The 17,698-nt window shown below is 40.1% G+C and overlaps 1 protein-coding gene across 6 annotated transcripts in view; it reads left to right on the top strand.

The window, feature by feature from the left end:
• STARD9 (StAR related lipid transfer domain containing 9) overlaps positions 1 to 17,698 on the top strand; it is a 123,861-nt gene that overhangs the window by 65,342 nt on the left and 40,821 nt on the right. For 4 of the 6 annotated variants that reach the window (XR_009355527.1, XM_059181293.1, XM_059181297.1 and 1 more), the window contains 12 exons: positions 250 to 319; positions 1,722 to 1,794; positions 6,875 to 6,942; positions 8,320 to 8,417; positions 8,824 to 9,033; positions 9,209 to 9,306; positions 10,311 to 10,388; positions 10,797 to 10,868; positions 13,291 to 13,470; positions 16,195 to 16,233; positions 16,685 to 16,736; positions 17,058 to 17,195. Coding sequence is in view for 5 of the 6 variants with exons in the window: in XM_059181293.1 (XP_059037276.1) it covers positions 250 to 319; positions 1,722 to 1,794; positions 6,875 to 6,942; positions 8,320 to 8,417; positions 8,824 to 9,033; positions 9,209 to 9,306; positions 10,311 to 10,388; positions 10,797 to 10,868; positions 13,291 to 13,470; positions 16,195 to 16,233; positions 16,685 to 16,736; positions 17,058 to 17,195 (1,176 nt within the window). In the remaining variant the exon portion in view is untranslated. The remainder of the gene's footprint in view (positions 1 to 249; positions 320 to 1,721; positions 1,795 to 6,874; positions 6,943 to 8,319; positions 8,418 to 8,823; positions 9,034 to 9,208; positions 9,307 to 10,310; positions 10,389 to 10,796; positions 10,869 to 13,290; positions 13,471 to 16,194; positions 16,234 to 16,684; positions 16,737 to 17,057; positions 17,196 to 17,698) is intronic. The other 2 variants (XM_059181294.1, XM_059181298.1) reach the window with 2 other exon arrangements.

Raw genomic sequence — 17,698 nt, forward strand, 5'->3', positions numbered from 1 at the left:
GAATTCTGGACTACATTTTCTATGAGAGCAGAGACTTGTGTTTCCAGAGCCTATCATAATGCTTGACAGTAGGCTTTCCATTAAAAAATAAGTAAATAAAAAGATAATTTACCATCTTAAAGAATTTAGTCAAGTTCTCTCATCCTTGTCTATCATATTATATAAATTAGGATAAAGTTAATGGCCAACAAGAAGTTAAACTTTACCAAAAATTTTATTTTCTTTTTTCCTCCCTCACAAATCTGATAGGTTTATCTCAACATGTAGTTACCAACTATAAGCAAGTAATTCAACTCTTGGAGGAGGGAATAGCAAACAGGTAACAGGTTTGTTTGTTGCTGTCCTTCTTTCAGTCTTACTCTTCTTTCCTGTGTGCTCATCCCCCTTTGGAGTATATGATTATACTTCTCCTTGCAGCTTCCCCACATTCACAATCAGGAGGCCTTTCTCAGAACAGTAATGTACTCAGGATAAGGGGCAGTGGCTGAGATTTTGTGCATTTCTCACTAGGTGGAGTTTGTTCTGGATATAATAATATTGGGCAGTAAGCCCAGAGTTACTCTGTGCTTTGTCTTATAATACATAACTTTTTGACTGAAGAAAATGTTCTTGCCTGCATTGTCCTCTCTGAAGGCTTGATAGAAATAAGATCCAATTAGTTTAAAGTGTTTCAGAGAATTGTTTTTCTTCTAGTTTTGCATACTTGTAAATGCTACCCCCGAAAGACTGTTTTGAATCTGCAATGAATAAGCACTGTAAACTTTCCTATAAACTATTGTTAATTGTGATAATATTGCATATTTTTAGTTACTAGGAAATACCCAGACTGTTATTAGTATATGCCTGAAAGAATAGCCTTTTTTACCTGGAAAAAACGTTGGGATTTAGTCTTCTTTTTACCCTATTAGTAGCAAGTCCAAGTTAATTGACTGTAAAGAAAGACCTTTAAATTTAACATTCTACTCCTTGGGTTTCATAGAACTATCCTGGAGGCACTTGCCCCTGGTCTTCAGGATACCCTGGGTTCCTTGATCTTGAAGTGTCAGGCTTCACCTTCTCTATCCTTGAGACCTGACTTTGGAGTTTGACTCTTCTTAAATTCTCCAGCTCCTCTGAGGACAGAAGTCCATGACATGATCTTAAGCTGAAATATGATTGACTTAGATTTAGATGAAGGGAAGGCTCTTCTGACTTTAAGGATTAATATGATTAATATTGCAATGAATTTCTGAAGAAGACTTTGAATTTCACCTGGCTTAAGTATGACATTGACATAATTGAAGATCTCATTTCAAATTCCTTTCTGACACTGTAAGACTAATATTTAGTGTTTACTCACATTTTACTTTCTCTTTGATGCTTCTCCAGCAAGCTTTCTACCTCCATTTGTCCTACTTAACTGGGTCTGTTTTAGGGGTATTCTTCCATGTTGATGACACTCTAGTATTCCCCTTTTTCAACACTGATTTTTGCTTCTATTGCTTAAAATGTGTTCTAACGTGGTTTAATATGAAGCTACACTGCATTTTATTCTCAGATATCAGTACCTAGAATGATGCTTCTGCCATCTTTGGATCACTCTCCTAACTAAACTGGACTAAATATGGGTGTTTTATGATTCTCACCTGTGAACCTTGGCACTAACATTTCTTTTTTTCCCCATTAAAGATCCGCTGTGGATAAACAATACTTATCCTAATTGTTTTCCTTTATGTACATAGAATCACAGCAGCTACTCATGTTCACGAAGCCAGCAGCAGATCCCATGCCATCTTCACTATCTACTATACACAGGTTGGTTACTCCTTTATTTGCTTAGATTTCTTCCTTTCCTTGTCCCTTTTGACTGCTTTCTTGTGTTCTTATTTCTTTTCCTTTCTTCCTAACTTTCCATTTACAGACCCTCTACTTTGACCTAATGTTATAAGGAGGACCTACATATAATCTACTAAGCTCTAAACCAGAAGGGGTAGAGGCAGTTTCATAAAGACTAATCAAAATATCTTCAACTTATATTATACTTATAACATTTTAATGTACTTTTATATCTATGTGATCAGTATGAGCATTATAACAAGAAGTAAGATTGAAATGAAAATAAGCATTAAAATAAAAATATAGAAGATTTACTTCTGTTATGACGATTTACTTCTCTTAAAATGTAGATTTACTTTTACTAGGAATAAGTAGATCAACAAATCCTTTCCCCCCCCACAAACTGTAAACCTGGACAAAATGTCAAAGTAATTACTTCTCTGCTCTAAAAATAGACCAGAGTCATATAATAAACCAAGACATTTATTCAAGAAAACTACTGAATTACAGGTAAGAATAGTGCAAATCTGTGGTGTATTGCCTTGGGCTGTTCCCATCCCTACCTGTCTCTGTAAGTGAGGTAGTTCAATCAGAGAATGGAAGGCAGTGAAAACCAGCAACTTTGTTGCTACCACTGCTAGAGGAGTTCACTTGATTTGGACCATTGTCAGAATGGTGGTCTTGGTGGCAAGCTGACAAGGAAGTCAGTGACTCCATTAGCTTGAGATTGTTAGTCTGTTTCAGGAAAGAAATGAACTGGCAGATTAACTGGGGATTTAATAGGGAGTTCTGGAAAATGATGCAGCCATAGTGGGCTTGATAAGATCTTCACATATCCTATACTGAGCAGAACTTAAACCTAGAACTGAATTTTTGATGCATTCTTCAGCCCGCACATAGATCCACCAAAAAAGAATAGAGATCTTATTGGCTCAAGGTGTTTGATTATAACTTCTGACCAGTCTTTTGCTGGTCATACACTCACCTATGCAGACAGAGGGTGGCCCCCCAAAGCCCAAGCTTAGAATTAAAAACAAAGGAAAAAACCCAAACAGAGACCTCTTTGGCTACATATTGCTCGAGAAGCAGAATTTAGAAATTTTTAGCCCAGGGAAGTTACCAGAGAAACCAAACAACAACCACTACGACCCTCAAGATGGAAAAATTCAGAATTCAGAGTTGTTACAATATCTTATCTAAAAGGTCTAGTTTTCAACCAAAAATTATTAGACGTGCAAAAGGAAATAAGAAAATGCAACCAGTGTCATAAAGGGAGGGGAAACAGTCAGTAGAAACTGATTCTAAGTGCTCCAGATGTTTGATTTAGCATACAAAGTCTTCAAAGCAACTGATATAAATATGTTCAAGGAGCTGAAGGAAACCATATTTAATGAATTAAAGGAAAAAGCAATGCCAGTGACTCAACAGAGTTTCAATAAAATCATAGAAATTGTTAGATAAAATAGGGTTGGGGTCCTGGAATTGAAGTGTACAATAACTGAAACAAAAACGTAGGGGGACTTGAGCAGATAGGAGAATGGCAGAAGAACTACCTAACTTGAATATAGACAAATAGAAATCATCCAATTTGGGGACACCTTAGTGGCTCAGTTGGTTAAACGAATGCCTAGGATGAAGTCTTGTATCGGGCTTCTTGCTCAGCAGGGAGTGTGCTTTTCCCTCAGCCTGCTCTACCTGCCACTCCCCCTGCTTGTGCTCTCTCTCTCCTAAGATAGATAGATAGATAGATCTTTAAAAATAAATAAATAAATCATTCAGTTTGAAGAAGAGAGAGTAAAAAGACTAAAGAAAAATGTAGAGTTGAGTGCCTGGGTGGCTCAGTTGTTAAACATCTGCCTTCGGCTCAGGTCATGATCCCAGATTCCTGGGATCGAGTCCCACATCTGGCTCCTTGCTTGGCAGGGAATCTGCTTGTCCCTCTCCCTCTCTCACTCTCCCTGCTTGTGTTCCCTTTCTCTCTGTCTCTTGTCAAGTGAATAAAAATCTTCAAAAAAATTTTTTTACAGAGCCTTACAGACCTGTTAACATACAGCAGTTGTGTTAACATAAATGTAATGGGGATCCCAGAAAGAGAAGAGAAAATAGACATAAGAAAAATTCGAAAAATAGTGGCCAAAAAAATTCCAGAGTTGTTAAAAATCATTAGTGTACAGATACAAGTATTTTAAGAACTCCAAGTAAAATAAACATAAAAAGATCCATACCTAGATATATCACAGTTGTTGAAAGACAAAAAGAAAATCTTGAATATAGCTAGAGAAAAATGACTTATGATATATAAGAAAACAATTACATGATTAATGGTCATTGAACCCCAGAAGACAGAGTGCTGAAAGGAAATAAAACTGTCAACCAAGAATTGTATATGCAGCAAAACTAACTTTACCAAATGAAGAGGAAATAAGAACATTCCTAGATTTAAAAAAATAATAAGAAAAAAATTCATTGCTTGCAACTGTAACTTGTAAGAAAATCAAATGAAATCTTTCAGGTTGAGAGAAAGCAGTATCAGTAACTTAAGTCTACAGGAAGGAATGAAAAGTGCTAAGAATAGGAAATATGTGGGTTAATATAAAAAGCTACATAAATATATTCTTCCTTATTTTTCTTCCAATGTTATTAAAAACTAAGATTGTATAAAAGAATAATTATAGGGTGCCTGGGTGCCTCAGTTGGTTGGGCAACTACCTTTGGCTTGGGTCATGATCACAGAGTCCTGGGATCAAGTCCCACATCAGGCTCCCAGCTCCACGGAGAGTCTGCTTCTCCCTCCGACCTTCTTCCCTCTCATGCTCTCTCTCACTGTCTCTCAAGTAAATAAATAAAATCTTTAAAAAAAAGAATAATTATAATGCTGTGTTACATATATCATATATATATACATTGTCATACATAATACACTAAGCACAAAGAAGTGAAGATGAAAAGAAGATATATTGCAGTAAACTTTCTATATTTATAGGAATTAAGTTATTATTATTATTATTATTTAAGATTTATTTACTTATTTATTTGACAGAGAGAGAGAGAGAGAGAGCACGAGATCACAAGTAGGCAGAGAGGGACAAAGGGATGGGTGGAAACAGGCTCCCTGCTGAACAGAGAGCCCGATGCAGGGCTTGATCCCAGGACCCTGAGACCATGACCTGAGCCAAAGGCAGAGGCTTAACCCACTGAGCCACCCAGGTGCTCCTAATATAATGATTTTTAAAGCAAAAATAAAAGGCTAATCAAAATAGTGTGACATTAACGTTAAGATAGGCAAATAGATCCACAGAACTGAAGAGAGTCCAAAATAAACCCATATGTATACAGGCAAGTATTTTTCACAAACTTGCAAAGGCAATTCAGTGCAAAATGTAATCTTTTCAACAAATGCTGGTAGGATAAGTGGATATCCATATGTTAAAAGTAAAAACAAACCCCTTCCCCAAATAGAACAACTTTGATCCATACCTTGACTTTATCTAAAAATTAACTCCCAACTAGATCATAGACATAAATGTAAGGCCTGAAACTATTAAACTTGAAGATAACTTGGGAGAATCTTTGTGATATTGGATTAGGCAAAGGTTTTTCTGATGTGGCACTAAAAATACAAACTGAACAAAAGAACAAATTGAAATTTACCATTGATCCAAATTTAAAACTTTTATTTGAAAGACGTTATTAAGAGAACAAAAAGAAAAATCACAGATAGGGAAAATGTATATGTAAAACATCTGATAAAGGAATTGTATCCACAATATATATAGAACTATATCAATAGTAAGAAAGCAACTCAAAACAGTGGACAAAAGTTTTAAATCAACACTTAAGAAAATATACAGATGGCAATTAAGCACTTGAAAAGATGCATAAATCACTAAACATTAAGGGAGTGCAATTTAAATGAGATACCACTATCTGCTTTTTAAAACAGCTAGAATTGAAAAGAGGATTATACTAATTTGTGACCTGACATATAGGAGCTGGAGTTCTCATCCACTATATTACCAGTTGGAATGTAAAGTGATACAACTTTGGAAGAGAATTTAACAATTTAAACATATATCTACCTTATAATCTAAAACCACACCTAGCTATTTTTCCCCAAGAGAAAAGAAATGGTATGTCCATATAGAGACTTGTACTCAAATATTCGTGGCAGCTTTATTTGTAATTGCTCAAAGCTGGAAATAACCCAAATGTCCATGAAGAGGTGAATGGATAAATAAACCTGGTATATTCATACAGTGGAATACAATTCAGTGTTAAAAAAGGAGTGAATTCTTGATACACGCGACACTGTGGATAAATCTCAAAATAATTAAGTAGTGAAAGAAGCTAGACCTTGTGTAATTCCATTTGTATGAGATATCCTGAGAAGACACATTTTATATAGAAAGTTGATGAGTGGTTGCCTAGGCATAGGGATGGGAGTGGAGCTTGATTGCAAATTGACTTGAGGGAATTTAGGGGATTGTTGGAAATGTTTTAAAACTGGATTTTGGTGATGGATGCACAATAAAATGGAACAACAAAACCCCACACTTAATTTCTTTTAAAAAAAGGAAAAATAGTTTTGCTCTTGAGGGCTGGGTGCCCCCTGAGTAGAGAGCATAGGTAGAGTGCTTGCCCTGGTGAGTTAACATGCTGTGACTCCAGTTAAGGAGAGGCAAACCCTGAGAGGGGCCCCACACCTACTGTGGATCTCTACTGATGAGAGTCAGCCCCCAAGAGGGGAGTTGAGCATTTACCTGCTAAATCGCATTAAAATTTCTGGTACCTCTGAAAATTGTGCTCATAAGACTTTGTGGGGATTTACTGTGTGGAAGTCCTGCTCATATTTTTAATGAAATAAGAACTCAGGGCTTACTCATTGAGTTATCAGACTTTGAGAGCTCATCTGGTTCAGGGCACATTCAAATACAGATTTCTTGAGTGATTTGGCTAAAAGTCCAGAATATCACCTTGTTTAGGAGGGCTTCTAAGGGGGGAAAAAAACCCAAAACACTGTCTTCCAAATGACAAACTTTAAATGTGTTTTCTCCCTTAGGCAATCCTGGAGAACAACCTCCCCTCTGAAATTGCTAGCAAGATCAACCTTGTGGACCTAGCAGGCAGGTAATTAGGATTTCAAAGCCAAGGGGAATTAATCCCTTGGCAATGACCTTGTTCTTGCCCGTTTTACAAGGAATAAACTTGTTCCATCCTTTTTCACATTTCAATCATCCTGAGAAAATGACAAAAGAAAAAATTTTTAATGCTATTTTAAGAAATTATAGTTTTCCAGGGGCTAAAAAAAAAAATCTATATCAAGGGTTCTAAATCTTAGCTGCCTATTAAAATCACCTGGGCCTTTAAAAATTCTCTGCCTTAGTTTCACCTCTGATCAAATAACTTGTGTTAATAGTGAGGTCAGAGGCAGTGCAGAGATCAGTGATTTTTGAAGCTCCCCAGGTGATTCCAGTGTATAGCCAAGATCAAAAAAACACTGCTCTAAATGGAAGTAACTGAGTTAATACACTTTTTTTTCTCTGTCTTAATATTGATTGTGTGCCGGTATGTTACTGGAAAAAAAAAAAAGAAAGAAAGCTTTTAAAATACTGTTTCATTGAGGAGAAGATATGATCTTCTAAGTATTAGAAGAAAGCATAAATTGTAGTCACATGTATATCCAGAAAGAAGAAAGTCTTGGAGATGTCACAAAAAAAGTGTGAGATGAGATAGAGCAAATTTTCTTATTTTAAAACTACTAAATTATTAATACGGTACATCATTCCCTTAAAAATGAAGTATTGTCTCTGTCAGCTGCAACTCTGGCATTTTGGGGGGAAAAATGAAGGGCTGTCTGGAAGAAACTGTGTCAGACTCCTGGAAGTATGACTTTTTAATATTTCCCATTGACTTAAAAAAGGAATTTAAGACCGTTGACAGATAATGACACAGATACCATAAGGCCATTAATAGGTGAAATTAAAACAAAGGTTGGGTATATTGATGCTAATATCATTACTGTAAATGAGCATTACAGTTAGCTAAAAGTGCTCTGGCATCCAAAATTAAAAAAAGATAATGAACTATTTGATTTCCATTGCCCAAGAAGTGGAGGAAATGCCAGTTTATTACAAGATGGTAATACTTTTCCTGGTAGTGAATTCTAAAAAGTATTTATCATGTGGGCTTTTAATATAATGTACAGCATAATGGATAGTGTCTTTTTTTTTTTTTTTTTTTTTTAAGATTTTATTTATTTATTTGACAGAGAGAAATCACAAGTAGGCAGAGAGGCAGGCAGAGAGAGAGAGAGGAGGAAGCAGGCTCCCTGCTGAGCAGAGAGCCCGATGCGGGACTCGATCCCAGGACCCTGAGATCATGACCTGAGCCGAAGGCAGCGGCTCAACCACTGAGCCACCCAGGCGCCCCTGGATAGTGTCTTTCAACAGCATTTCAAGGACAGTGTCTTCTTTGCTTTTATTTTTTTTTCATTGACTGTTTCAGTGAAAGAGCAGATCCCAGTTACTGTAAGGACCGCATTACTGAAGGAGCCAATATCAACAAGTCTCTTGTGACTCTGGGAATTGTCATCTCCACCTTAGGTATTTTGCTGATAGATGATTATCAGAGTGGGAGGGAGACTCTGGAAAATAGCTCACATATTTTCATTTTATGAAAATGGGGGTAGACATTTACAAGGTTCTTTTTATAAAGTTACCTCCTGACCGAGGCCATAAAAATGGATATTCTTTTGTCTGCACTTGAGACCCCTGTGTGGTCATCATCCCAACCCTCTCATTTCAAGAAGGAAGACTGAAAAATCATGTGGGTCACAGTCTGTGTTCTGAGTCCAAAGGCTAATTCAGGATTGAAATTTGTACTATTCTGTCATGCAGAGAGGGATTACAAAGTGTGATACTTAAATTTGTGTTCTTCGGCCATTGTTTTAATGCACGTGTTTCACAATTCCTTTCTTCTTCCACTTTTATTATTTTGTTGTCTTTAAAGCCCAGAATTCTCAAGCATTCAGCAGCTGCCAGAGCCTCAACAGTGCAGCCAGTGATGGTGGTGACAGTGGGATTCCTAGCTCTCTGTCTGGGACCAGCAGTGGAGTGGGGTCCTCCCGGAGGCAGTCTTACATCCCGTACCGGGACTCCGTGTTGACCTGGCTGCTGAAGGACAGTCTTGGGGGCAACTCCAAAACTATCATGGTTGCTAGTGAGTGGGATGCTAGATCTTGTTGGGACTAGTACTCTGCCTCAGAGAAAGGGCTGTGACCACCCCTTTCATTAAGGGTCTCATGATATAGCATGGACGGTAGCAGTAAGGCATGTGGTTACAGGCTGGGTTGGAAGGGCTTGGCGTGGTTTCTAACTTTCTCCTTCTACCTCAGCTGTGTCTCCTGCTCACACTTGCTACAGTGAGACCATGAGCACCCTGAGATATGCATCCAATGCCAAACACATCATCAACAAGCCACGGGTAAATGAGGTGAGACCTTCATTTGAAGTCTTGGTCTGGTATCATTTACACTAACTTCTTTTAGTCTCTCATTTTTAAAATTAATTTCTTCCTTCCTTCCTCTCTCTCTCTCTCTCTCTCTCTTTTCTTTCCTTCCTCCCTTCCTTCCCTCCTCTTGTCTTCCTTCTTTCTTTCTTTTTTTTCTCTCCCTTCACCCTCACCCCAACTTGCCTGACCTTGCCAAATGAAGACAGAGTGGAATTCTTTCTTTCGGTGTCATACCCTTCTCTCATATCTCTACTGACTTCATTCAGTTACCTTTTAAAATTATTTTAGATATTTCTTTGAGACCATTCCTTTTAAGATCTCTGGTGTACCACTGCCACCCTAAGGGAGATCACTTAAAATTTTTTGTGTTTTCTGCTTTTATTTTGAGTTTACATGGATGCATGGTTGTATTTTATTTATTTCTGTGCAAACTGCAGTGAGTTCTCTGTTTCAGTCTAAAAGGGGCATATAAGGAACTCACTCATTTTGAAAAGTTGAGTAATAGTGAGAAACTTTAAAAAATTCCTTATGTGCTTTGCAATTTCAGCAAAGAGTTTCAGGGAAGGGATCACAAACTGGTGGCCAAGCCTATATAGCTTGTCTGTGGACTGTTCTAAAGGGCCATGTGATTAGGTAGGTACTAAATGTGGTTGCACTGCAGGAAGATGAACATCTACTACCCACACGTGCGCTGGCACTGGTGTTACCTGTCACCCTCCTGCTCACCTCCTGGAGGGTTGGTTACACCACAGGTAGGCCCGAGCCCTCAAGATTTTCTGGTTAAGTACATTGCGGGTGCAGAATTTGCATTTCTAACAAGTTCGTAGATGGAGGTGATGTGGTTCTGGGACCATACTTTGAGAAGACTGCCTCAGAAGTTACTCCAAAGTAATAAACCACTTTTTCCAAACTATTTCTGTGTAGCATCTTAGAGCTTTTGGGGGCCTGATATCAGTCTTTGTGAAACCAAGTTCTTTGTGTTTCAGGATGCAAATATAAAACTGATCAGAGAACTCAGGGAAGAGATTGGAAGACTCAAAGCCATGCTGCTGAGCTTCGAACTGGTATTCTGGCACTTAGAACTTTTCTGTTCCCCCAAACCTGCTTTTCTTCTGCATAAAATCTGAGCCCTGCTGCATTCCATGTTTTCAATTAAGGTACACTTGTAGAACAGAGGCAGGAACAAAGACAAGACATGAGTAGTTTCAGATGGGGTGGGCATCCCCACTATATCATCTTTGTTTTCCAAAGGGCATTTGCCTAAATGGCCCTCCTTCTGTGTGTAGGTGGATTCAGGGAATGGGGCCCTCCAGAAAAATTTCTTTGAATTTTTTTTCTTTGTACTAATATGATCCCCAGTATTTTAGTTTCTGATTTGTTTCTGATTTTAATGATAAAGTCTTTATCTACCCCTATCTTCCTTCATAAGAATAAGGATGAGACCCACATCGCACATCTCTCTCTTTATGCAGAGAAACTACTGTCCATCGAATGAGGAAAAGGATGAGAATCTGAAGGAGTTGGTTCTCCAGAATGAATTGAAGGTGGGTGAATTGGATGGACTGAATTATGCTTTGCATCACCTTGGTAGTAGATCTCCTTTCCCTCCATTATTCCTGAGTCATGGCTGCTCCCTTGTGAGGACAGAGAGGTTCTATCTAATTTAGAGACAGTTTTGGTATTCACTGAGCTTTGAGTGGAGAGTGAGTTTACCTTAGGGGCTGGTAACTGGCTTTCTTTGTTTTGTTCTCTTAGGGGTTCATGATAACTTCCTTTGGATAGGGACAGTAGCCTAGGAAAAAAATTATTTTCCAGTCAGTAAATGAACTGACTGACATGTGTTCACTGAGCACCAAATAGGTGTTCAGCATGATGCTTCAAGAGAGAAAAAGAAGTTCTATTTGGAACTCTATTTGGAAACACATTTAGAGAATGGTTAAATGTAATGAACTACATGTGTTATATAAAAAGAGCTTAAGGAAGGAAGAAATCATTATGGCTTGGAATTTTCAGGATCAGCATCACAGTGATGTGGCTGAAGGCTAGAGAACTTGAACTAGATCTTGAAAGATTGGTAGAGTGTGTTAGATAGGAAGAAAGGGTTAGGCATTTGGGATGAAGGTGGGATAATCTTAGCAAGACCATGGAACTGAAAGAATGAACTGATGTGGGCAGCCATGTGGAAGCCCACAGTGTGAGGAAGACCGAGTGGATGAGAATATATATTCATGGCAGAGAGTGGTAGAGGTGAGGTTAGGGCCAGTTTAGGAGGTTTGAACTTGACATTCACAGTATTAATCATGGCTTCTTGAACCAGGTTAGTGACATAATAAAGGTATATCTTGGGAAATTAATATGACAGTTGTGTGTAGGATGAATTGGAAGCACAGAGATCAACTAGGAAAGAGACTAATTTTGTGACTCCATGAAGGTGAGGACAAGACATCTAGGAAGGTTAGATTAAATGGTGATTTCTGGAGGCACTTACAAGGAAGAAGTGGCAGGCATTATTTGGTGACAGGTTACATTTAGATACCACAACCCAAATGTCCCAATTCCCAGTATTCTATTGCACCATCATTATACATTATAAAGTATCCTGGATATGTCAGTATTTTGTTACCCAAACTAAATGTTAGGACTACATCACATATCCAGACATTTCTCAAAAATTCAATGCTTAAATATACATTCTGATTTTTGGTTCAGAAAAAACAAACAGGGTTTTGGAAGGGAGGGGGTTGGGGGGATGGATGAACCTGGTGATGGGCATTAAGGAGGGCATGTATTGTATGGAGCACTGAGTGTGGTACATAAACAATGAATCCTGGAACACTGAAAAAATAAATTTAAAAAAAAGAAAGAAAAAGGAAAATATCACTCCTGTATATATAAAAGATGAAGTACAGAGTCAAAATCATTCCAAGCTCATTAGCAGTTTTACATTATACATTCTGGCAGATCTGGGTTTGAATCTGCCACTTGCTGGCCTTTGACCTTAGGCAGTAAGGGAGGTAGGTGATGAAAGCCAGCCAGAAGGGGAGGTGTGTTCAGTGGTACCTCCAGGTAGCTGAGCAGGCAGGCTAAACTGTAAGCCAGAGTGTGTTGCTGCTCACCTCTGCCAGGTCTTCATCCAACTCAGCCCTTCATGGGTACCCTGTAGTCTCATTCTTTGCAAACTTCAACTCAGTGAGTATAACATTAAAAATAACATTTCTGAGGTATGTAAAACACTTGTACCTAAACTTGACATACTTTGTTTTTTCTCAAGTATCCCTTTTACGAGAGAAGTACTTGTCTTTCAGGTCCTTTTCTTGCTTCCTCAGTTCTTCCATTCCCAGGATAACTCTCCTGCCTGGGCATCCATTTCCACCATTTCCACCAAAAGAAGAGAAAAGCACCTTATGTTCAACATTGTTCATTCATGTTCCCCAGGTGGCCTTATCTTAAGGCCTGTAACTTGCTGTATATATCTACCTATCTATCTGTCTATCTCTATCATCTATTTTTTTAAGGGAGTGGATAGAAGCAGAGGGAGAGAGAGACTCTTAAGCAGGCTCCACACCCACTATGGAGCCTGATGTAGAACTTGATCTCACAGTATGAATCACACAGAAGAGGAATAGGGAAAGGGAAATTATAAACATATAACTAACATCTCAATTAATAAAAAAAATTTATGGCATTTTTGTCAAGTTATAGAAACAATACATGCTTGTTGCAGAAAACTTTAAAAATAACATTTACTGAGGGAGTTTCTATTTATAAAAGTAACACTTGCATATTGGAGAAATGTTAGAAAACAGCTCACAGAGGAGGTGCAATGGCCTCTGTGGAGCTTTGAATTGTAACAGTGAGGAAAAGTGAGGAAGGAATGCCACGAGGAATCAAGCCAGGATGGTTTCTGACCTTAAGTCTGCTCCATGGGCGGGGTGGTGCCTAAAACCACCTCCTCCATCTCTGCAGATAGACCAGCTGACTAAAGACTGGACCCAGAAGTGGAACGAGTGGAAGGCCCTTATGGAACATTACAGAGTGGACATCAACAGGAGGAGGGCTGGTGTGGTCATTGACTCCAGCCTGCCCCATCTAATGGCCTTGGAAGACGACGTACTCAGCACAGGTGTCGTGCTCTATCACCTTAAGGTGAGCAGGCTGGTGCATTCCCTCTTTTCCTGAGCCACTGGTCCCAGAGGTCAAAAAGGGAGAAGTCAAGGGCAGCAGCTACACATCTGTGAATTGAGCCAGTTGCCACAAAGCTGCCTTCAGGTTTGCCCTCAGGAAACTGGGCTAGCCAACCAATTATGATTCATTTGCTTTTGTATAATTAGAGCAGAAGATTGGAAATCAGAATAATTATTTGTTTTTCTGTGGCTGCCACTGCTGCTGTTATATAACTTACTTTGATTCTCTGTGATTTAATCTCCTCATTTTAAAGTAAGAAAGATGCTGCTTATATTCCTTTTCTGGCTTCCCGAAGCACAAGAGTGCAGGAATGGAAGTGAAATCCTAACCTCGAAATCCCATGGGCACTCCAGAGCTCTGCTCACAGACAGCTTTCAGAGGCTACAGGGGGAATCAAGATCTAAAACAGTTTCCTTCTAACACCTCCCCACTTCTCAACTCTCAAGTCAACAAAAAGTGTACCTCCTGCTTCTCCGTTACTAGGTTTACCAGGGAAAGAAGAGAGGAGAATGAAAGTAGATGCAGAAAGCTTAAAGAAAGCATGAGGGAGAGCCCAAAGAGCTGGTGGGCCAGCACGGTGAGGGAGGGCACACCACCAGCCATTTGGAACAAGGGGAGGAAGCTCCTGCCTTCCAAGGCCTGGATCACCTGGTTCTTTGTCACAGAGAGGCAGGTCACCATTTCTAAATGAAGCATTTTGAGAGTCAGTCCCCAGTGGTAGGTACATCATATCCTGTCCTTATCAAAATGTTTGTGTCTCCGTAGAAGGACAATCCCTGTGATTGGCAGAACATACTTTATGTGGCCAAAATCCCTGTGCTCACTGCAAATCGAATCTTCAATCTCCGAATTGCTCCCAGCTGCCAATTGAAAGGAACAGAGTTTATGGGAGATACATAATGCTGCTCTTACCCCTGGAGAACTCAGGCTCCTAACGCTGTAGTATATCTGGTAGTGAGATGTTAAGAGAGCTCATTTTAGGATGAGCCCTCAGGGTCCATATCAGGGACCAAGCCTCTCAAAAAATTAAAGTAGCTCATTTTCAACACGGTGAATGTAAATTAGCTCAGTGAAAATGCCTCAGGCAGAAGTGGCTGTTACCTAAAAAACAGATCTAAATACCAAAGGCTATCAATTCTTCTATTAAGCAGAACCAAGGGGATAAGTTGGAGGTTAGGAAAAGACCAGGTGGATTAAAATGGTTACTATTTGAGTAGAACTGATCTGCTGTATTGGTTGGATGTGGAGCCAGCAGATGAAACTAGAATTCAAGTGGTAGAGCTCAGGGTGGCATCAGAGGGTTAAAGGACAGGACTGAGATTGAATCAGGCGAGAGATGGGTGCAGGCCTCCTCCGAATGTAGGAGTGCTGGTTTTCATTGCAGAGTCTGTGTGCGCTGGTGGTGGTGACCCCTCCTTGATGCATTTCCAGTGAACCTGAAGGGTGAGGGTTCAGTCCAGTTCTAATCCTGGCATTTCTGCATTTTATGTACCCAGTTTCTCTCTTTTTGTTTGTTTAGATCCTGGTTTGGGCAATGGTATAGCAGTAATTGCTCAAGATTCTCTGTGTGTTTGCATTGCTGTCTTGGTTAAAGACATGGAACTAATCCCTAGCAATGCTCAGGAAGCTCTTTTCCCTTTGGTCACCTTGGGTACTTCCCAAGTACCTTGGGTGGGAAGAGGACAGAGGGAAGGGTGGGTAGAGCACAGGTTAGTGGTATCCTGGACTTCATTCTCATAACTGCCCTGTGCCATTAATTCTTCCTACATAAATGAGCAGAGGGGGCAGCAAGCACAGACATCAACTAAGTCCTTGTAAAATGAGAATGCCGTTGGGATTTGTGATGGTTTCTGCCCTGTAGATGTAGGAGTTGTGATAGGCTGTGACCTTATCTTTTTGTAAGGAATGCATTTCATCATCAGGGCTGACCAGAAACTGGTAGGAGGGGTCTTAACCCCTTTTCCTCAGTTTTGTTTCATAGTGTTTGTAGGGGCCAACGTCCATTTGATTGTGTGGTCCTCAGTGGCTGAGCAGAAAAGGTGGGGCTCTGATTGTCTGCGTGTGCAAGCCCAGTAAGGTCATAGTCTCGTTCATTTCTTCGAGGAAACTGCCTTTACACCAGCTATTTTGGGGGAGCTGCAGGGACCGCCCATTTCTGACTACTAATGGTGAAACCTAGTGGGGAACTCTCTGGTCACTTCAAAAACATCAGCTACCAGGGAGGTGGTGGTGCGGTGAGGATAGGCAAACATGGGCTCAGGCCCAGAGAAACATCAATTCTAGCCATGGCTCTCCTATTTAGTATATGGGTTCCATAGGCAACTTTCCCCATCAGCTTCAGATTCTTCATATATAAAAAGGGGGATAATAACTATTTTAGGTTGTTTCAGGATTAAATAAGAGATGTCTATAAAGCATTCAGCGCAATGCCTGGGACATAGTGACTGGTTATTCAGTACATGATAAACATGTATCTAAACTCAGCATTTGTCATGTTGTTGCCTTCCACAAACAGAGGCATGTATTCTTAAAAGAATTGCCATAATCCACGCGCCAGAAGGCCTGTTTTCTACTAACCCAGTGATTCCTTTATGCTAACTCCAGTTTCCCTTCCTCTCGTATACTCTTCCAGTCCTTTTTGATTCTAGATACGCTTTTCTCCTATTTGTGTTTTACCCTTCTTAGAATCTGGTGTCTGTTGAACTTCATCTGTCGACCAAGAAGGTAAAGATCCTGTGCTTCCATACATCTTCATAGAACATGTGCCTCTTTGAGATTAAATGTACTAAACTTAAACCACACCAACCTTAGTCCCTGGAGGAGAGTTCTGCCTGTGTGCCCACTTCCTCAGACTAGAGAATCTCTGACCAACGGTCATGGCTATTCCCTAAGGCTATGGGACAGAAGGGAGTTTGCCAATACTTGTTGACTTTGCAAAGAACTGGTGCTGCTTTTTTATACCCCCCCCCCCCCCACTGCCTTCTCAGAGGCTTCCTGGGCTGCAGTGAGTGGGCAGAGCAGTCAGAACAGCCTGGACCAAAGTTGAGAACTGGTGTGGAAAATGCCAGAGTGGTATGGGAAGACAGTGATAACACTCCAACAAGTGGACTCTGCTTTGGGGGCAGGCTGTGTCCCTTTTGATTCTTGTTTAAAAAGATTTGTTTTTTTCCTTTAGGAGGGGACAACAAAAATAGGAAGGATTGACTCAGACCAGGAACAGGACATTGGTAAGTGATAGAACATTTGGGTCTGACTCTGTGGCAGGTACTCATGACTCATGCCTGAACTGTCTCTTTAGAGGAACCTGAGAGGAGGAATCTTTGAAGATCAAGGGGCTGTTCCTGTTTTGCTTCAGTGTTGTGGTTGTGGGTCAGGGACATGATAGGAGGAGACCCACGTGGTGGGAGGATCCAGGTCTGGGTGGTTTCAGGTGGTGGCTCTTCCTCTCTTACCATAATGTAAGATCTTCCAGGTGTCGATTCTGATTTCATAGAAGGGGTGTTTCCCTGGGTTGTCTCCCACCCCATTGACCCCCATCTCTTGTATAGTCCTACAGGGGCAATGGATTGAGAGAGACCACTGCACTATCACCAGTGCCTGTGGGGTAGTCATTCTGCGACCTGCCCGGGGGGCCCGCTGCACAGTCAATGGCCGGGAGGTCACTGCCTCCTGTCGTTTAACCCAAGGTAAAACTGCTTATAACTCTATTTATGCCAGGATGAGGGATGGACTCCCACCGTTTTCATGGGCCAAACCCAGAGAGCCCAGGGAAGCAGACTTTAAAGACGGGAAAACCAGCCTCTGCGCTCAGAGATGTGAAGGTTTCCTAATACCATCGTCTTCCCATAAACAAAGAAGCCTGAATTCCAGGCTGTCAGGGAGGAGAAGGACTGTCTGAAATTTGTAACTGTGTCCTTGGGAAAGTTTTGGAACCTCAGTTTGCTCATCTGTAAAACAGCTGTAAGAGGATTATTGTGAGGATGGAATGAGCTAGTTCATGTGATGTTCTTCACAGTGTTCTTGGCACCCAGTGAATTCTCATTATCATTATTACTATTACTACTATTGTTACTCTATTACTATTGCTACTGTTGTTAATCTAATGTTAAGCATTCCCTCACTATTCCACCAGGAACTCATTTTGCTTTCCGTTGGAGTAGCAGAACTCTTCCTCTTCATTTTGTTAATT

The sequence above is a fragment of the Mustela lutreola genome, chromosome 7, assembly GCF_030435805.1.
Source record: "Mustela lutreola isolate mMusLut2 chromosome 7, mMusLut2.pri, whole genome shotgun sequence".
In the NCBI taxonomy this organism is placed as follows: Eukaryota; Metazoa; Chordata; class Mammalia; order Carnivora; family Mustelidae; genus Mustela; species Mustela lutreola.